Raw genomic sequence first — 22,005 nt, 5'->3', positions numbered from 1 at the left:
TGTGGTATAGTCATTCATTTTATTTGTACATTCAAACATACTGATGTTTCTTGTCTGCCATTTAAGAGTTTTAAGAGATGTATTTTTGTATTTTATATTTTGTTAATTTGCAAATGTTTTTTGAGCATGTAGGTATATATCATGTACTATACAGTGCACTATACCCTGGACTCCCATACACTGTCTTTGGGCATTTGCTCCTTGATTTAGGTTCATATAGTGCATTTTGATCATTACCTCTCCTCTGTGCCTTTTTTGCTTAGGACTGATTCATCTTTACAAAGCTTGCAGGTTTTTGTCGCTGTAACTGGCTTAATGTCAAGCTCCAGAAAAACCTCAAAATACATTCCTTCTCCCATCATTTTTCCTGTTAATTAAGATTCATCAGTGCTAATTCACTACGGTAATTTTGTCACTTAACTGCTGGAATGAAAGATTAGTGTGTAGACACCCCACCTCTTTAAAATATGCACAGCAGGAAGTAGAGAAGCAAGATACATTTTTTTTACTGCAATTACACGCAGAATAAAAAACAGCCTGACCAAACCTCTGGACTAAGTAAGAGTAGATTTGGAACTGCACATCACAGAAGTCAGTGTTTGAGCAAAATAATGTCCATTGATGTCTGGCCTTAATCATTTGAATTCTGGTAATACAGCAGCTTCACCTGTGACCTTCACCAGTTTGTGAAGGTTACATTTGATCCTTTACTTCAAAACTAATGAAGACTGTTGGCACTGGCGGCATGCAATTTAACCCCATAGGACATACCACAGATGATGATGTGGGGTGAAAACAAAGCAGCTGAATGATGTATTACCTGAGCGTATGGCATTCATTTAGATGTGTAATATCATTCTTTGCATGGTACCCTGCAATGAAACCACCACTTTGAAAATGAATGTGAGCAGTGTGTGACAAATATATTTTCTAGAACAAGACTTCTGCTTTTTAATGAGAGCAGGTAGCACATGCACCTACCTCTCACCCCTTATAATCAGCTCTTGGTTCAATGTGGGAGCCAATGATTAATACAGCAGACGTGCTGCAGTTCCACACCTAAGTAACAAGTTGGAAACTTTGTCAGTATGTATTCCACCTTCTCAGCACGTGACTGATGAACAACTCTATTATTATAATCATCTTGATTCACACCGAGACACTTCCCCCCCATCGTCAGATAATTAAGCTTAGTCACGGCTGAAAACACAAATGATGTGTGAAGGTAGCTCTATGAACACCACATATCAAAATAAGTTTGTTTAATTTGAGCATAAAGAACTTGTACTGTGCAAGATCAGTTAGATTACATATTGTCTCATCAGTGTAGTTCAGTACAATTGTTAAGACATGTACAGCAGGAATAAAATAAATAAGTACAGTGCAGTGTAGGTTAATACAGCCAGATAGAGTGAAGCAAGTCTCATTGTTCAGTTCAGTTATGAGAGACTTGCATTAAAAATATATTTAGTAGTTTCTTTTAGTCGGTTGTTGTTCTTCATTCCCACCAGGTATCCATTCTCCGTACACGTACTCTCTGCTTATAGTGGTATTCTTTCAGGTGCTTTTTCAAAGCATTTGGAATGGGAAGCATGTTAATGCCATCATAGGTGGTGCAGCTGCTTATGACCGCTCTGCAGATGTGTTGCAGGCTGAAGGGCTGTGTGCGGTGGATGGGGTTAGACAGCAGTGGCTCAAAAAACATGCATGAGTTGGGGTCCTTGTAGTGCTCCAGCAATCCTGTAACTGTGGAAGCGTGGAAGACACTTGGATCGTGCACGTCAAAGCTAAAATTGTGATTCCACTGTTCAATGCGTGCATGTAGTGAGCGGCCGTAGCGGCGGAAGCTAACGGAGAAGAGGTAGTCTTCCTGGGCAGAGTCACGCAGGAGAAAGGTGCCTTCGGGCTTTCCCTCCAGCAGCGTCTCTGCCTCGTAGCGGTCCATGACCCCCCAGTAACATGGGAGGTTGGTAATCTGCAGCAGGTCTGGAACTAAACAGTGAATGTAATCAATTTGAGTGTGAATGCGGTAGCCATCTTGAGATTTGTGATGCTCAGTCTGAGGAAGTATGGCTCTAGAGGGCATGTTGGTCACTGTAACCTCTGGGTCAACCAGAGGGTCAGAGATAGTATCACAGGTGTGGACAGAGGCGGATGCTGAGGCGGATGCTGAGGCGGATGCTGCCTACCGTGTTGATGCTGATGCTGAGGCTGAGGCTGAGGCTGAGGCTGTGGCTGAGGCTGAGGCTGAGGCTGAGGCCACCACTTCATCCAGAGTGTCCAAACAACTCTGTAGTAGCAGCTGGTGGTGCTGCTGCTGTCTTTGGAAAAGAAGCTGCTGTTGCTGATGAGCAGGGGCTCTCTCAGCCCCGGCTAACTCATTCATACCATGAGCCAGCTTAGGGCCATGCTTGTAGAGAGGGTTAATTTGGGCCGTCACCTCAAATGTGTGGATTTCTGCATTGGGTGGTGGTTCAACACCTTGTTCAATGCTAATGCGCCTGCGCTCTCGCAACCTGTCATCTACATCCTCCACCACAGTAGCCATGGCTGAAGTTGGAGCACTGCACACTACTGCAGAATCCAGCATGGGAGGCTGGGTAATGGGGGCTGTGTGTTGCTTTATGAGATACCACTTCTGAGCCAGCTCTGATCCTACGGGGAAAGGGCAGTCATCCAACATCAGCTCACTGAGATGGATCTTCCGCCTTGAGGAGGCACAGGCGGTTGATGATGAAAGAGCCTGTGGAGGTGGTGTTGGTGCTGCTGCACTGTGCGTCTTTATTGGAAAACACTGCCCCATTGCATCTTGGATTTTTTGCCGGAGAGTGCGACTGCTGCTTGACCCCCTGCTCTCACCATCACTTGTTGCAGGTAACTCACTGACAGAGCTGACTGTTCCCAGCCCTGGCCTGGCTGTTACCCGTTCTTGCCCTAGTAAAGAGGCAGCGACTTCCAAACCCTGCCATCTCCAACTCTCCTTCAGAGGAGAAGAGGAAGATTGGTCCCTGGTTTCTAGGTCACTTAACAGCTCACCATACTCAAAGCCATCACTGACAGGCCGCTCAGCAGCTGGTTCATGGCAGGCAAGGCCTTTTTTCTTCCCCTTTCCGCCTTTCCGTCCAACGCCTGTATCTCGTCTTTCCTCTGACCGGCTCTGTCTCACTTTGGGACGGGCCCCCCTCTCTCGATCTTTCCCTCGGTTCCCTGATTCTTTTTGTAGTGACATGATGGATTATATGGTGAAATGGCAAAAGTTGCGCTGCTCCAGGGACTTGCCAAGAGATAACTTGTAATTGCAGTTAGCTATTAGCAGGAAGTCTCCCATCCACATCCCTTGTATGAGACGTAATTATCATTGTCTATGCATTGTGGCCACAGACTTTAGAGAACCTGGAAAATAAAATGAGAGATCTGCTTAAATGTTAACTTATTTGAAAAAGTTAACTTTTGAAATAATTCTGGATAACATAGTCATGTTGTGATGTACTCTGTTGTTAGTTTATTGAAAACAGTTACTTCCAAACATCAAAAACTGATGCAATCAGAGACAACAGCTCTGCTTAAAATTCTGCCTTCATGAAGGTTGTAATGTTCATGTTAAAGCTGTTTTAGGTATATTAGGCAACTAAAGGAAATAAATAACAGCCAACACAGGTCCAACATCCAGTTTCATTTATAAAACCACAGTGTTAGTTCTGTGGCCTCCAGCTCTAGGAGAAAACTGTCTGTGCTGTAAAGCTGTCTGGGTCCAGCCTGCATTAGTTTATCTTAGCTTTCAGCAGAACTGTAAATGGAGTCCATTCTTACTCCATAAAACCTAGAATATCCTGCCTATTATTAAAGCACACAAATGGCAGACAGTCAGAAACAGGTAAAAGAAGGTTGACATAAATGTGATGCTCTTTGCTCTGATTTCATACGATTTGAAGCGTCCTTTAAGTCAAAGTTACGTTAGACCCATCTTTTTTTTTTCCTACCGTAAGTTGCAACGGTGACAAACTCAAAAACCAGAGAGCAATTGGGTTGCTCTTTTTGAATACAGTCTATAGGCTAGCTACAGTTTAGGACTGTGATTAAAAAAAAATAAGTTGACAGAGAACTACAACAATTTTAACCCAGTTGTTGTGCTAACCCAACTTCCTCCTTTTGATTTGAAAAAGATCACGATCCCAGCAAATGGGATGTGGCTGTCCTCTCACAAGTCACATTATCGGGAGAAAGTAAATGACCAATTAAAAATAGAAATGTAAACTTTTTCCACTGCAACTGAAGGCAGCTAGCGTTAAACACTCGCAAGATGTCAAATGTCTTGAGGTAAACCGGCGACCGAGTCATCCCTTAATAGTAAAACATACCAAGTGATAACATTAACGTTAGCTTCCAAGCTAGCGTCGTTAGCAAGCAGCTGTTTACGGCCGGCAGGCTAAGTTAGCAAGGCAGCTAGCTATCTGTTAACTTGGGCACTTTTTCCTGTAGGAAGAAAGGTTAAGTTGTACTTATACCTACTTATATCTAGCTTTCCCGACAACACCATGAACTGTAAACATACCTTGGCAGTTGTTATCAAGTTTCCCGACTGAAAAGCTTCTGTTTCTTCTAAGATGGAACTAATGACGGGAACAACAAGGCGGCTAGCTCACATTAGCTTGATAAATGAACAGCTGAAACCGTGCAACCCGGATGTAAAAAGTAATTGGAGTAATTTCTTCGATAACGTCGGAACATAACTGCGCCTTTAACACCACAAACGAGAGCAATAAAAAATGACAGCTGTTAAAAGGCGTGTCTAATGTGTAGAAAGTAAGTAGACACAAACACAAACCACAAGTGAAGTTGCAAAAGAACTGAACCTCTTTATTTGGACTGTCAGTGATCCGACGGATGCTGCACTTCAGACCATTCACACATATGAGTGACAGTAAAAAAGTAGAGTGTAAGCATGGGATGCAAAAGGTTCATAAAATATTAGAAAATGTCTTGGGAGTCATCAGAATTAAATATAAATTGTACAAGACAAATATATGCAATGTAGCCTACAGCTGGCTGCATGAATTCAATAATTAAGCCTGGCAGGGACATTAACATGATCTCAGGACCACTTGGTAGAAGTCTCCATATGACACAGGCTCTGTACCTCCTAGTGGATGCTTGGTATGTAAAAAATACACCCGGTTGAACTTATGAAGTGCATTTCCCAACTCATTTCATGCATCACTGGAATGTAAACATGGAGTAAACATATTCCTTGGCCTGTTATTAGTGTTCAGTTTACTCATAATCACATCATTTGTGGCTCAGATAAGCATTGTCATCCCCTGCTGCATCTTCATTATGCACAGACACATTGCATTGTACCTCTGTGTCTATTTGCAGTTATGTGTAGGCTGTCCAAAGCTACAGAGGCTATGAAAAGGATAATCTGAGCCATTTGTAACATAACACAATTGATATACAGTATAGTGAATAGCTAAAAATAAGATCTTAAAGTTGTCAGCATTGCTAACTCACTGAAGTCCTTTGCGGGCATGAGTGTGATGCTTTTTTAGTAAGTCAGATCTATCCAAGAGCCTGCTCTGAAGAAATCCATGACTAGAATACTACTCAAGACCATTAAATCAACTTGTTGAGGATACTGGAGCTGTGCATTTCAGGCACCACATGAACAGTTTATCAGGACATGACAGCTAACAGTTCAATCACAAGGTCAGGAAAGCTACTCTCTCTCATCACTGCATGACCAGAAAAAGCAGGTGTTACATGCGTCATACAGTTATCACTTGAAAAATCTACTGAGACTCATATGGAGTCCATGGAGTAAGGGGTAGAAGGCTTCTGTTTTCAGGCTCTACCCAGCCAGCTCATGTGCGAGAAGGCTTCAGTTCTTTAATGTGTTACATAGTGAGACAATGGAGTATTCATGACATCACATAACATGAATTGGGCATTATCCCAGAGAGATGTAAACAGTGACATTTAGGCGATATAAACATACAACATTAGTTGCAAGATTTCTGCTCTCTAGCTGTTGGTGACACTGGGCACCATCAACCACCATGTCCTCTATCTACAACAGTGCTGTATTAGTGTGGCAAAACATGCGATTATAGAAAATAAGCATAAGTTATCAATATCAAGGGAGAGTAAAAAATACAATTGGAAAAGATATCTGTAAATAACCATCTTTACTAGACAGACCTCCTATGGCTCTGCTTAAATAAAATGTGAATGGTTATCCCTGCCTTATGATGCAACCAAAAGTGATCCAAAAGTTAAGACCATATTACACATACATGCACCTCCGCTCTGCCACATTCAAAGACAGAGGCTGTATAAGACTGTTTTTGATTCAACACTGATACCACATGATAATGTTAGGGTTCTGAGACTGAAACACATTGAGACACAAACAGAAAATATGGACATAGTCAAGCACCTTGAAAAGTATGATTCATCAAATCATCACATTGGCCGTTTGAGGAAGAGGGCACTGTGAGGATGAGGGCGCTGCGCTCTGGAGCATTTATTAGAAGATCAAGCTTCATTTTCCAGAGCCAATCATAAGGGGGCCAGAGGGTTGAAATGGGTTTCATTTAGTTTTCTCACCCGGCATTAGTGTAAATTGAAAACACTCTACCCTCCTTGCTTTTATCAATGCAATATCAAATCAGCTCTTGCACAGTACAAACCACACCAGCCCTTATTCACCCCTCTGGGGATTCCTCGGCACAAAATGAGATTCATCATCATTTGTAGTAGGGCATAAAATAACAGAGACAAATTGCAGCTGGCATAAATTCTTCAAACTGCTGTTCTTTTTACAAAAGTATACCATTCTGTTGCATTTCACTACAAATATCCTTCTCAAATTAACAATCGTACAACCCTTCTCTTTGGCTTTGTAGAAGTTTAGAGGAGGACAGTCACTTCTACTTTAACTACGTGTTCAGGGAAAACAACCAAGACAACAGGTATGCCTCCAGTTGAATTACAAGCTTTTTCTCAATCCTTTTGGTCCTCCCTTTCTTACCTTTGCCGCAAAAACCAGTTTCTCTAGAGAGGATAAAAAGAACCAAGGAAAGGAGTCCAAGTTTCAACCAAGACAAGCTCTCACTAGCACTGGTTATAGAACAATTCGGGTTGCTAGGAAGTGTATTGGTGTCGGTATATCAACACCTGTCTACAAGTGGAACCTTTCATCGAATGTATCCCCGGGCCAATTACGGTTTAGTGCCTAATATTAGAGATAATTTAATAAAAGTGCCTTACTTTTGGCTGGAAATTTTCTGAATCTACACATTATGTGGTGCAGGGGCTGTGGCTGTCGGCGTGTTCTGGATAGAAAGCCTTGCTCCATGGCAGGAGGAAAAGAAGAGTAACTCATAGGGCAGAACCCCTTTAAGACAGCACCAATCCACCATTTTTCTCTCAGACCACGGCAAACTGAGCCTCTGCACATCATGTCACAGTCCTGCAGGTGACATGGAGCAGTTTGCACAGTTAACCTTTTTTTTCTCTGTCCTGCAATATAATAATCATCTGTATTCCATTTTTAATAAACTTAGTTGTATATAATAAAGTACAAAAATATTAGAGAACATATACACAGTTTTTTTGTCATTTTGTAGTGACTGCTTTGCCTGGTTTTCTTAAGCATACGTATATCTTTGTGCTGGGTGATGAGGAACTGAACAGGCCTCAACTGAAGTGTATTTTTCCTTTCTTCTGTTCATATTGTTGATGTCCGGTCTGTTCCATCTGTGGAGGAGATAGGAAAGAAACACGATTCAAGACATTTGTAATCATAAAATATATGGCACCATTCACATTTCATCCTTGAAAGGGTAGCTCACTATTGAAGAGTGCTACTACTTTTCCTCCTTTCCCATGGGCAGAAAAAGCTATCGATGCCTTCTTATGTGTCCATTAATCTTTATATTCATTGCATACCTTTCATAGATTTTTATGGTATGCCTGCCATTGAATTTAGCACATCCTATATTTAGTAGATACATTTCTGGATTAATAACAGCTCCTTCTACAAGCTGGAAAAATGCACCTTGCAGCTGAATGAAAGTATGTACAATATCCTGACAATACCTTTCATCAAAAGCCCACAGGATGTTTGATTATATGTAATTTCCCTTTAACAGTGAAACAGCGAATTAAGTAAACGCACACTGCATTTTCTACTAACCCAGAAAATAAGCTAAACCAGGCTAAACTTACACTACTGGTCAAAAGTTTTAGAATAGCTAAAAATGTTTTTTTAATTTAAAATTTACATTATTCAATGTGAATTCAGTGTTTCTGAAATTTGATACATAGAACAAATGCACAATTTGGGATTTTAAAAACAAGGAATCACGGAATCTTCTTGTTGAACTAAATTCAATCTAAATTTTTGACTCATCCAGCAGATGAACACACTCCTCAAGATGTTCTTTCTACAATGGAAATAAAATACTGTTGTAGATGTTTCCACTAATGTGTTGCACTTGTAGTTTGCTTTGCTTTCACCTTCTGTCCAGTTCATCCCAAACCAGCTGGATGGGGTTGAAGTCTGGAGACTGTGCTGCTCTTTCATCATGTGAAGACACTGTCTCGTTCTTTTCTTCTTGTTTTGGGTCACTATCTCGCTGTAGGATGAACCCCCCACCAACAAGTCTGTCTTCCTTTGTTACTGATAGCACTACAGAGTACTACTTCCTGCAGTACAGTATTTTTCTAATAATGCATCAGAGAGTGTAGTAACACAGTTTTTTCCAACACTGGCTTTGTAAAGACAAAGGGTTTGTAAATCATCAACAGAAGTTGGAGCACCTGTAGGAATTGTTTGCATTAACTTTCAAAGACTTCATTTACTTCGATTGCTGCAGGAAAACTTAACCTGGTTTTTCAGTGAAAAACTTTTTCTTTTTTTCTTTTTTTTATAGCTTACCTATTATACCATTAAAGGTTATTCGCTGGAGTCAAACTGCTGGAATTTCAATCAAGACTGGAAAATGGGGGCGTTCTTAAACTTTTGACTGGTTATGTACTTTCAAACTGTACACATGGACACAAAAAGACATCAATAACCTAATGTGTCTCTGGGAAAGGAAGGAAAATAGTTTAAATTCCCCAAATTCCATCTAACTCAAAAATTCATGCAACAGGAATACCTGTCTAGAAGTCACATAATACTCAGGAAAAATAATACAGAGCTACTGAGCCTTGAGCTTGTTTGACATGATGGTGCAAATCTTGTCATTCAAGTACACCATACAGTACAAAGCACAGAGGTATCTCTGCGCCTTTCTCTCTCTGCAAGGGGAACCTGCCTGTGACTTGACTAATTATATTGTATAAGTCAGATGTTATTAAATATTAATACACAAATAGGAAATGTGAATTATGAAAATCAACATTTTTTTCATCTCTGTTTGCGTAGGGCATGTGTGTGAACAAATTAGTATGTACTGTTTTCCCCGATGGACACAGCCTGCTCATAAAACCTTTTCTCTCACTGCCTTGTTATAATAATATAATAAGGTGCTGTTGTATAGTTGTCAGTTGTGTGAGGTCTAACAGTGAGTGGCCTATTTAGTACTGGGCTGTTGAGGACACTTACCCCCTAAGGCATGCTCTGTCATACTGAGGCACAGTGACTCCAGCGTGGGGTTGATCTCCAGGTCAGCACCTGGAACTTGGCATTCTGAGGGAATGAGTAAAAACAGTTTAGTCCAAAGGAAGATTAAGGTTTAAATTACTGTGAGGATTGCCATAAAGTCTGTTTTTCTTCTCGCTCTAAATTTACAAAAGCACCAGTATATTTTGCTCTTAATAGATAATGTCCGCAGAGGATTAATTTGCCAATTTCACTTGGAAAAGAACAGTTTCCATTATCAAGACACAAGTATGCTTTATCTGGTTTGAGGGAAAAATTACCACTTTATGTGTGCTAAAGAATAGCTATCATTATGGTAATGTGAAGTTCAGATAATTTGTTGGCCTGATAATAAGAACAAGGTGACTGATACTAAATGCACTGAGTAGCTGTACCATTAGCCCAAAAAAACAAACAAAATTTAACATGATAAATCTGCTAAGGATGAATCAAATCCAATTGTGCTGACACAGCAAAAACTACAAGCGACCGTTAATAGTATACAGCTTAACCATATTATTTATTGGCTACTGGGCTGACATAGGAATGCTCACAAAACCTTTGGCACATTTTACTGTGTACAGATAACTGTAATCCAATTAATTGGAGGTGAAAACATTATTGAATGTTAAGTCATTATTCAACTCTGTTGTTAATGTCTTTTAGAGTTTGCAGTTAATTCTTATTTCAGCTTTGCACAGTTTTACAACACACTATAATGAACCTTTTAGCTACGTTTAGCTTCATTTTGAATTAAATTTGAATGATTGATTTTAGTTTGAAAGTGTTTCATCTTCTGATTACTTGAGTCGCTTATTACAATGGACTCGGTTGTGAAGTGAGTGTACCAGCAATGGTGCAGCTTTAAGCTTCAAAAATGTTATAACCCGAAAAATCATAGTCAAAACTCCAAAAATAAGAGCCCAGTAAAAAGTGCACAAAGTGTGTCACACTCACAGACAAATAGAATTCTTAAAATTTTTATATTTAAATATTTCTTTATGTTAAATGAAAATGCTATGGTAACAGTACATCTATAAGATGCCCCTGAGTGCCAGGAACAGACTCAGCCACATAACTACTGCTGAAACATGCCATTAACCAATGAATGACCTGATAATCTGTTTGACTAAATTCAAGCCAAAGCAAACAAAACCAAAGGGCGAAATTATTTTCACCATGTGACTATATAAAAACTATATAATAACGAATAAATAAAAGTTGAGTTTAAATTTAAATGTATGTAATCTGTTCATGTAAGTGGGTGAGACAATTCACTGAGGAAGGGTACTAGATTGCCTCTGCAATCCTCTTCCCGAGTTCTATGGATAAAGTCAAGTGTGTATTCCTTTGCCTAGTATGAGTCATATCTTATATTTCACTTGTTTACAAACCAAAATGTGACCACTCAGGACACACTTGAGATGTATTCTGATGTCAGGCGTAAACTGCAATCTGTCTCAAGTGGATGCAGATATGATATGTAATACTGGTCTGAGGAGGGACAGAGTGTGAGTGAGCTTCAAAGTGAATTCACAGTACACAGGCCAGCGATGACCATTTGAGCGTGAAGTCCTTATATTCAGCTGCAAGACTGTGCAGTGACGAGTGATGCCTACACAGCTTTAATTTTGGATTGTTTGGAGTACCCAGAAGAATAAACTCTTATAATACTTTTGTCTCTTTATTGAGGAACACATCTTTTAATACTGAACTCCCTCCAGTTCTTGCCTAATTTGTTGTATGTGGTCTCTGTACATGTATGTATGTGGTATGTGGTCTCTGTACATGTATGTATGTTTGATTCCTTGGTTTTCTATGATCTGTTACAGTAAACCTAGAAAGGTGAGATATTTCTGTAATCCTTATCTCTATAAAGAAGATTCACCTCACCTCAAGATAACTTGAGGTGAAGGTCTATGGTGGATTCTATATATTACTATGAAATGATTCCTAAAAATCAGTTTTAACAATCCATTTATGTGTGCAATATAAAATGCATATTAAAAGTTAGAAAAGAAGCAAAGTATTACATTTTTGTTGTAATTTTGAAGTTAAAACAATCAGCAAAATAATACACTTGACAAGGTGTAACATAGCATGTCGTGTAGGTGCTAGACATGTCATTTCTAGTAACTGAAGCACTGTTTACGGAGAAAGGTGTAATAAGCAAAACACCATATCAGAGGTAGCCTGGTTGGTAAAAAGACACCAATGCTTTTCATCCCTTTTTAGCAGTCACTGCATTAACCATGAATGTTGAAACAGCATACCGTGAACTGTACAAGCTAACACTTTAGTGATACTGTTCACACACAGTTATGACTCATGTATAATGATTTAGGAGAAACTTATGGTCTCCATGGTCTTTTTTTAAGTTTAATTTGAGAATGAATAACATTAAACTATCGTTTCTTTAAAACACAGCAAATATCCAAACTGGGATTTCGGTAAAATTATTTTAAAAACAATAGTATGATATACATTCCCTTTAAGGCATGGAATTTATAACAATATGTGGCTGGCCAGTTAAAGTTATGAATTTTTGGGTTTCACACTATTCTGTTATGGAAAACATTTACATCAATTCCGTTAAAACATGACAAAATTATTATAGAGGAATTGGCAATGCTCGTGTGTGGCGTCTGGCACATGAGACGAAGCAACCAAAAGGTTAAGTATATTGTTTGAGGTGACTGATTGTTTACTGCAACATGCCGCTAAGCTGTCTTGTTATTTTGTCCTTGGCACAGAGAGAGAGCAGCCCTCTAGTTTGGCATCAGACCAAATGGCTATTTTTTCCCCAGTTGTGTAGTTTATATAGCTTGCAAAACTCAATATCAGAAACAAATCTGCCACTTCCAAAAAAAACATTTCCAGTTTAGCTTGAAAAGAATAATTTAACTTTGAAAATAAAAGGAGTTCTTGATGAGCAATATGTAGGTAATACTTGAAATGTAAACAGGAGATTAAGGGAGGCAAGACTGACAGTTGTAATTACCTTTTGTCAAAGAATAAAGTATGTCAAAATGTTAGCAAGGACAGAGATAGGCTGTGGGTGAGAGCATACACCCATGTTAATGAAGAATCAAAGAGGCATGACCTCACACAATACCTTGCTGCTGGAACATGAGCATGGTTTGCGGGGATGTGTGGACAGGGAGTGAGTGGGTCCGTTGTACAGAGCTACGACTCTGACTTGGCATGCTGTTACTGCCCCCAGGGTTGGCAAACCACAAATTCTATAGAAGAAAACACATTTTCTCATTAAATGATTCCCACTGACTCTGGTTTGTTTTTCTTTTGGCTAAATCCTGAAGCAAAAACTCTTTAAGCTATGATAATGAATCAATTTGTATCAACATATGCTGCCTAACCCCTTGCACTGCCTTGTGAGTGCTGATTAAACTACCAAGGCATTTCGTTTTTCACTTCTTTTACTTTCAATGTAAATGTTTACTAAGGTGTATTATGACTCCTTGAGCATTCCAATATGTGGGTCAATACCTTCAGGTATAGTGATAAAGAAATATTGAAGAAAAACTCAAAACACAAACTTGTGCTAAAAAGTCTTGAAGAGAAAAGATATAGTCAGGTTCAATTATTCTAAATAACTAGTTTTGGCTGTGCAGTCAGCTTTTAGTACAAAAAAAAAAAATCAAATATCTCTTAAGACAAAAAAAACTGACATAACTGATAAATACAATCCATTTTGTCCGCAATTTACAGAAAGCTTCATGTCACAAACTGGCATTAAAATGCCCATCCAATGACAGGAATACTAACTTGTCTACCCTGGCCTGCCAGCACAGGATTAGTGAGTGTGTGGCGTGGAGATGCTCCCCCGATCCCACCGGGACTCAGAAGACTTATGCGCCCGGCTGGAAGTCCACGAGGAGTCATCTGGAACTGCCTTTGCCCTCTTCGCCCTACACCTCCACTCACAGAGCCTGCTGTGGGGAGGGAGTTGGACCCGTACGTCCAGCTGGAGTAAAAAATTTAAAAAAAATTAAAAAACAAACAAAACAAAAAGGAACATACATCAGAAATCAGTGATAAGTCTGTTCAACTGCTGAAACTATTTCATATGAAATGACTAATTATTTAAATAAGGTAGAGAAAGTGAAAGAGAAAAGGGAAGGGAGATATAAGTGCAGGGAGACATTCATCTGGTGTGACACCGTCTTCGCTAAATAGGGAGATCAAAGGTAATGGAAGACCAGCAGAGTCTTACCCTTTCTGTCGGTACACTGGCATGTCCAGCATAGCTTTCCGAGGGAACAGGCGGAGCAGTTTGAGGACCTGCTGCTTCCAGGAGACCAGCCTTTTCTTGTGAGTTTCTGTGAAAGCCTGACAGAGAGAGAAAAGGACCAGAGAGAAAAAAAAGGCATCAGCTTTCAAAGAGCATTAGTAGGGTTTCGGGAGATGGTTTTGAAATTTGTGATTTTTCTTTTTTAAGTTATATTTTTGGGCATTTTTTTTTTTTGCCTTTATTTGATAGTACAGTGAGAGCTAGATAGGAAAGTCAGGGAGAGAGTGAAGGAATGACATGCAGCAAATGGCCGTGGGTTGGATTCAAACCCATGACCGCTGAAGTAAGGACTAAGTCCATGTGGTACACGCTCTACCAGGTGAGCCACAGAGATACCCTGAAATTTGTGATTTTCAAAACCAGAAGGTTAGTTTCATTCTTCATTTCAAGAAACAAGTATATGACTGGACCGCGTTGTAGGCTATTTGCATTCAACCTAGTGTCAGCTGGTTTCAGGCTTTTATGTGTTTGCTTCTCTTCTACTCTGTGTTCACATATACAGTATTTTAATACAGCTGAACTCCCAATAAAGATGCTCTCATTTATGTTTTTGCAGCACATTAAGACTACATGTTAACCAGCAGTCATTTCCAAGCTGCTTCTGTGCACTGCTAAAACCCTGATTTTAAAACCTTGACATAGTCTGTCAAAATTACAAAGAACGAGTTAAAGACAACAGCTGTGCTGTGATTTCAGCTATATTTACTTGTAAACTGATCACTCAGAGAAAACGCTAGAAGCTCATTCACATCAGCTGCCATGCTGTCAGCATAGAGAGGTGTGTCTGCGGAGGCCGACCTCATACTCAAAGAACAGTACTGGCGACACCCTTCTCTGGAAAGTCACTAAGGTTTGTCCAAAAAGCTGCCGGATTTGTCGCTATGTGCTTTTTTGAAAAAACTCTGTAAAAGGGTCGGGAAAGTCGGGAGATCTAGTGACAAAGGCACTAAGTTGGCAACACTGCTTCTTCTTCTTGTTTAGGGTTTTATGACAGTTGGCGTCCATTATGTTGCATTACTGCTATCACTGCCTCCTTCTGGTTGAATTATCCATTACAATCTTGTAATTAGTCCGGTTGCACATCTTTAATCCCGGTCTCCACTCCACTCCAATCCTATTCTCTGTAGCCCTGTTATGATTGTCCTTCTCTGCTCTTCAGATTTGCTGCATGAAATCAGGACTGCAACACTGCTAGTTCGCGACTAATGAGGAAACTCCAACACCTGGCCAGCAGACCAATGGTGTAACCTTATGACTCAAACGGCACTTGGGTAACCAATGGTGTCACTCCATCAGTCAGTCAGTCATGGACATTTGTGTTTATAGGGCTGGTCCTGCTGTAGCAGTCAAGCCAAAAAAGCTAGAGATGACTAGAAGATTCTCTCTTATTAACAATTCATGTGCATTTGTCTATATGATAATATTATTTTTTCATATTTTTAAGGTATTATTAAAGGTATAACTTTTGGCGCTATAAGATATTTACGACACTGTAATATCATTAAATATATTCACCACTTAAAATAATTAACGTGCAGGTTCTCACCTCATGTGTCAGACATTTCTCAATGAGCTGAAGGTAACAGCTTATATTCTCCTCATCTGGCCTGGAGACGAGCAGCTGGGTGCACACTGCGTGAAAAAAAAAAAAAAGCCAGGGTTTATATATTTGTGTCCATTTTGATCAGAGGGATATCTGTGGATTTGTATATATGAGGGTATGTGTATATAAAGATATGTATATATAGATATAAATGTAGATAAGTTATTAAGTATCTATGTGTTTTATGTTGAATATTGACATTGACATAAAATGTCTAAATCATTTTTAATACAGTATTTTGTTACACTGTACACTGTCTTATCAGGAATTAAAAAAAAAAAAACAAAAAAAAAACCATCATATTCTCTTACCTTTGCCCATGACACGGGTGAACTGTCCAGCAATATCGCCGTCTGAGATGGGTGTGGCTGAGGAGTCTCCATCACAGGGAGGTGGGTTGTGGGACTGGAAGCCCTCTGAGCCTGGCTCTTTATCTGCTCCTGTTTTTGTGGCTTCTGACGGGGAGGAGGCAGTGTCCAAGGCAGGCTGTGCTGTACTGGGTGGGCTGTAGGCCTTAATAGGTGTGATGATGATCTGCTGCAGCTCCTGAAGGGCGTTACGAAGGTTTCCTCCTTCCAAAATATCCTGACAAGAGACAAGCTCAGTGTCACATGCTGTATAAGCTATTCAGAGAGGTACAATTTGAGCGCATGGCTGATATTGTAGAGTAGAGAGGAAAATATCCAAACTGTAAATCTGGATTTAAGCTTTAAGAACAAACATTTCCCCGCCTTAAATGTCTTAGAGGAATGTATTGCATTCTTAACAGCTCTGCTCCATGTCTGTTTCTGTGCCAAAAGAAGAATGGGGATTTCCCAATGGAAAAGTGTCACATGATCATCAACGAATACATACTCAAGTCCATTTTTTATCAGTACGACTGAAAAATCATCAGGACAAAACACTATTGCCCCATTTTTAGTACAAGAAGAACATCATCATCCCATTTGAATTACCTTTTCTAAAGACTTGAGCACACTCTGTCTCTCTCGCAGTTTCTGGATACTCAAGGCAATCTTATGCCGTGCTCCTTTAGTGACATTCTAAAAAGGAGAGATAGGAAATAACAAGATGGCATGAGACGCAGGCAAGTCATTTCTTGTGGGAACACTGGGCAATTTATACAGTTACTAAATAACAAAGCTAATCACCATCTGTTTCATTAAAGCCAAGGGGCAAAGGCAAAATCACGCCGTTTGTATGTGTGACTGGCTTGATATAACTGTAGGGTGCGGTGCTTAATTTCATGCCTCATTGAGAGTTGATGTATCATCAGGTTTGAGGACAGTAATGTTCACGATTGATAAGGAGGGTGAAATAGTCAAAGCCCTGCCCAAGTGTGTATAAAGGGAGGCTTAAAAACCTGCGACTCCAGGTGCTGCTCTGTGAGAATCATCATCTCCTCATAGGTCATCTGGGAGAAAAGCGATGCATATTTATGAAGGCGGAGACTTTTCAACCATGCAGGAACATCTAGAACAAACACATTGCAAGTCATGTTACATTTTGGATTATATCATCACAGCTGTTGGCTGTGCACGGCTTTTACCAGAGCCAAATGCCATGAGTGCCCTTGGCTCGGATAGGTAATGAACTCTGACCTTTCATGCCACTGCCATCCTCCTGGAAAGTGTTGCGAGTGGAGCCCTGTTCTTCTGTCTGCTCACTGCCTGAGGAGGCTACGCTGCTCTGTGGTGAAAGGGGTGCATGGTCTGTTGGAATGAAGTTCTGCCGGCCACCTGCATCATCTTGGCTCACCCACTCAGAGCCACAAGCCTGGGGACTGGAAGGAATAACGGACATGGACTTCTTCAGAGGGCTGGGCTGCATCTGCCCACCCAGACCTGGCAAGGGAAACAATCCAGGTATGAGGAAAAACTGAAATTACATTCTGACACTAACACTTTAACTAAATGCTCCCTATTTGCATAATATGGGTGTTATGTCCACAATGGTCTCATATATACAGTCAGTCGTACCAAACTATTTCCTGTCTGCACTTTCTCCCCATTTTAAAAAATAATAGGTGAATGAGAAACATCACCTGTGTTATTGCTGTTAATGGGAGAGGACATCCCGCCTGGGAATGGCATGTGTCCGTTCTGGCCTGCTGGAGATGTGCTGGACGATGGAGACTTGTCATGCCAGCCAAGGCCAGGGTCCAGAGCCTCAGCCGAGCTGGGCCATTCATCTGAGCCCTGGCGTGGGTGGTAGGGGCTGGATGGGGCCCGGGGTGCATAGCCACTGGATAGGTGCTCCTCCAGGTGGTTTAGCCACATGGCCAGAGAGGTGCGGTCATCCAGTGTAGTGGCAGGGTGGATGAGAGCATAGGAAAGCAGCTGTCTGCTTTCTTCCACAAACAGGCTACTCTCAATAGTGTGACTCAACACCTTCTGCAGCAGCTTCATATACTCACACTTGGCCTCGCTGTTGCGAGGCTGCAGCAGAGGCAGATGTGACAGCAGCAAGGACACTACTTTCTCCTTTGGCTCCTGATGCCATTTGCTGACAATTGCTAATGACAATGGGAAAACAGAGAATTTCACCAGTGATTAATCTTTTATTACTGATTTAATATAAGCTATCTCCAATTGTAGAAAAAGATATACCTAGCAGTCTTTCATACTAAGAGATAACTGACAGCACAGCACAAAAGGCTCATAAAACTCTCAGCTACCTGCATTGTTGGCCTCAGCTTCAAGGATGTGGATCTCTGTGCAGTCTGCCAGCCAGTGTTCAAGGCAGATGTGTAAGAAGCGAGCCTGGGTGCGGGACACCCTCTTCAGGAGGGACAACAGTGCCACCGTCTGTTCACACTCATTCCAGCCTTTGAACCAATCTGTGAGGATACCTACCTGGTCTCGGAACATCATGGCGTGTCTCCTCAGTAAGGAGAACAGGAATGTGTTGATGAGGAGGGGGCTACTGGAAAGACTGCTCTCTCAAACACAGATAGGATCAGTCTCGCCCCGCACAGCGGGGTCGTATTTGCAACAGTCCTGGGATCCCCTCAGACTGGACCGAGGGGCCCTCACATGGTTCAGGTGCACAAAGAACTGCAGACAGGGATGCCGTGTGGATTATTGAGAAGTTGTTTTATGAAGTGAGGCTGAAAGTGTGTGTCAATTGTAGTTGGTAATGACACAAACAGGAAAATCTTTTTATTCACTCTTGCGTGTTCAGGATCACATCATCCGCGCCCTATTAAATCAACAAAAAGACAAAGAGAGAAACCTTAGGTCCGAATTCACAAAATGTTTTCTTCAATTTTAAAATCTTAACCAACCCAATAGTTATTCAGTATACATCCTTTCCAAATTAGTTTGGCTTTTTTAATTTTACTGCATTCACTATCACACCAATCACATTTTTATATGTGAAGATGAGTGCTTTGACAAATCAAGTCTGTCAGATTTAATATTGGAACATGGGCTCCCTGTTAGCCGATGACAGTTTTGTTAATATTTGGGGACACAGAGTTTTCTGCCCCAGAGCTGCAAACAAAGGAGTTGTGATTTTGTTTGATGATGGAGATGGATCATCAGCTTAGGTGAGTGAAAAACTGAACTAACTGTGGGAGTCTGATCTTTTAAACTGAAGGTACATGGATATTACATTCATAAGAGATGATGGCACACCCAGTCATTACATGATGAACAGACTGCTTCAACTAATTATGACATTCAATGAATGACAACTGGAGTTTTATAACTTTCCTATAGTTACAAAAGGGACTCAATGTGTATAATCCCTCTGATAGGTTCACAATAAAGTGAGATAAGAGAAATGTCAAAGTTAATGTAAGGACTTACATAACCTTTTACTTATACTTTACTTAAACTTTATCACTTCACAGAGACTATTGCCAATATTGCTCTTGCTGCTTGAGTTATACTATAATGATAAAGGCGCAAGTCATTCGCAAAAGGTGTGCCAAACATGTTATACACAGGATAACAGCCCAGGCCAATAACATAGAGTAATGCTTAACGCATAACACTGAAATAGGCTGCAATCTTGAGAACAAGGGCTGTCATTGGTGCCCAGTAATTTCAACAGCTACTTATAATACACAGTTTATCTGCTACATACTTACTTCATAGGTAACGTTACATGTCAAAACTACTTACTGCCAACACTGCAAATGGTAGCACCTGTAACATTAACAGCTATACTTTTGATTTAAGGACAAACCTGAGTGTCTGGCTAAGAGCTCCGGTCAGCAGACTGATGTTGTGATTATCCCTGCGAGGTTTATTAACTTGAAATGAGCTAACATTACACCCGGCAGCCTAGCATTATATAGCGGTTAGCCAGAGTTAGCTCGGTTGGCCTAGTCGGTGATGAGGGATTCGGGATTTGTATTGTTTTTCGTTGACGCTGTTGCTGCCCCTTTTCTCCGCTTCGTACTTCAATCTTAGCGGTACAAACAGGGACGTTGAAACGCAGTTTTAATCGACATCAGGTTGTAGCTCATTAACAAGATAAAGTTATAAGAGTGGAGATTTACAAAAAATGCACTCAAAAGGTTTGTTGTTTACCTTTGTCAGTTGTCACTGGTTAGCGAGCTAGGCTAAATTGCTAATGCATAGCTAGCTCGACGGTAGGGTAGGATAGCTAACAGCTAGCGCTAGCTTCTTAGCTAGCGAGTTTTGCTAATAGATGCAATAACGTTAGCTTAGCTGAAAGAAGCGTAGATTTCGATCCCATACGTGGTGTTCCTTAAGGGTATTCCTTTACAGCGGCAGGCCGCAGCGGTTTCAAACATACCGTGTTTAAGAATTTACGTACAAAAATGTTTATTGCAATACAGAAAATAAAGAGTGTACGCCTGGAGAAATCTACTTCGATTTTGAGTTGACGTAAGACGTGGGCACATCGTCATACGTCTGGACGGTACGTATTGTTGTGTTCCGCCCACAGTCTGGTAAATAAAAAGGTTCAGATTCTAACAGGTAAACATGACTTTTTTTGTAGTAAAAATTTACTACACTATGGGCATATTCATATAGGAAAAAAACCCACAACAACCAGAAACCAAAAATCATTATATATGATATATATATAAATATATATAAAAAATCTGATTTTCCTTGGCTTGTAACTGAGTAACCAGTTACCTAGTCCTAGTCTACCACTAGTCTCAGAAATGAGGAAAAATGACTACCATGTTTCCAACCCTAACCCTATAATGTTGAATCAAAACACAAGGCTATTCTGTTTATTATTTTATGGAACTGAGAAGCCGCAAGTCATTCGCAAAAGGTGTGCCAAACATGTTATACACAGGATAACAGCCCAGGCCAATAACATAGAGTAATGCTTAACGCATAACACTGAAATAGGCTGCAATCTTGAGAACAAGGGCTGTCATTGGTGCCCAGTAATTTCAACAGCTACTTATAATACACAGTTTATCTGCTACATACTTACTTCAATAGGTAACGTTACATGTCAAAACTACTTACTGCAACACTGCAAATGGTAGCACTGTAACATTAACAGCTATACTTTTGATTTAAGGACAAACTGAGTGTCTGGCTAAGAGCTCCGGTCAGCAGACTGATGTTGTGATTATCCTGCGAGGTTTATTAACTTGAAAATGAGCTAACATTACACCCGGCAGCCTAGCATTATATAGCGGTTAGCCAGAGTTAGCTCGGTTGGCCTAGTCGGTGATGAGGGATTCGGGATTTGTATTGTTTTTCGTTGACGCTGTTGCTGCCCCTTTTCTCGCTTCGTACTTCAATCTTAGCGGTACAAACAGGGACGTTTGAAACGCAGTTTAAATCGACATCAGGTTGTAGCTCATTAACAAGATAAAGTTATAAGAGTGGAGATTTACAAAAAATGCACTCAAAAGGTTTGTTGTTTACCTTTGTCAGTTGTCACTGGTTAGCGAGCTAGGCTAAATTGCTAATGCATAGCTAGCTCGACGGTAAGGGTAGGATAGCTAACAGCTAGCGCTAGCTTCTTAGCTAGCGAGTTTTGCTAATAGATGCAATAACGGTTAGCTTAGCTGAAAGAAGCGTAGATTTCGATCCCATACGTGGTGTTCCTTAAGGGTATTCCTTTACAGCGGCAGGCCGCAGCGGTTTCAAACATACCGTGTTTAAGAATTTACGTACAAAAATGTTTATTGCAATACAGAAAATAAAGAGTGTACGCCTGGAGAAATCTACTTCGATTTTGAGTTGACGTAAGACGTGGGCACATCGTCATACGTCTGGACGGTACGTATTGTTGTGTTCCGCCACAGTCTGGTAAATAAAAAGGTTCAGATTCTAACAGGTAAACATGACTTTTTTTGTAGTAAAATTTACACTATTGGCATATTCATATAGGAAAAAAACCCACAACAACCAGAAACCAAAAATCATTATATATGATATATATATATATATTATATATATATATATATATATATATATATATATTTAG

At 40.4% G+C, this 22,005-nt stretch overlaps 2 protein-coding genes across 3 annotated transcripts; both read right to left on the bottom strand.

Annotated features, from left to right (window-relative positions):
• Window positions 1-582: 582 nt before the first annotated feature.
• LOC111232308 (suppressor of cytokine signaling 5-like) lies at window positions 583-4,648 on the bottom strand. The gene is given in 2 exon segments (XM_022759761.1): window positions 583-3,393; window positions 4,553-4,648. A coding segment is annotated over 1 exon segment (1,731 nt). The 5' UTR covers window positions 3,230-3,393; window positions 4,553-4,648; the 3' UTR covers window positions 583-1,498.
• Window positions 4,649-6,168: 1,520 nt separating this feature from the next.
• Window positions 6,169-20,449, bottom strand: samd4b (sterile alpha motif domain containing 4B). Of its 2 annotated transcripts, none has more exons than XM_022759759.1 (13): window positions 19,759-20,449; window positions 18,242-18,765; window positions 17,609-18,079; window positions 17,166-17,408; window positions 16,928-17,037; window positions 16,521-16,607; window positions 15,876-16,149; window positions 15,508-15,593; window positions 13,884-13,999; window positions 13,436-13,634; window positions 12,765-12,891; window positions 9,614-9,697; window positions 6,169-7,758 (listed from the first exon to the last, which is right to left on the bottom strand). In XM_022759759.1, exons 2-13 carry the CDS (start codon window positions 18,435-18,437, stop codon window positions 7,730-7,732), a joined length of 2,022 nt encoding a protein of 673 aa, XP_022615480.1. In that variant the 5' UTR covers window positions 18,438-18,765; window positions 19,759-20,449; the 3' UTR covers window positions 6,169-7,729. The 2 variants fall into 2 exon arrangements, with proteins under 2 accessions (XP_022615480.1, XP_022615481.1); XM_022759760.1 differs by having other exon boundaries at window positions 20,106-20,449.
• Window positions 20,450-22,005: the final 1,556 nt, after the last annotated feature.

Source organism: Seriola dumerili, unplaced genomic scaffold (genome assembly GCF_002260705.1).
Source record: "Seriola dumerili isolate Sdu_G_001 unplaced genomic scaffold, Sdu_1.0 BDQW01000330.1, whole genome shotgun sequence".
In the NCBI taxonomy this organism is placed as follows: Eukaryota; Metazoa; Chordata; class Actinopteri; order Carangiformes; family Carangidae; genus Seriola; species Seriola dumerili.
The sequence above is the reverse complement of the archived record's forward strand: the minus strand, read 5'-3'. Positions and strand labels throughout refer to the sequence as shown.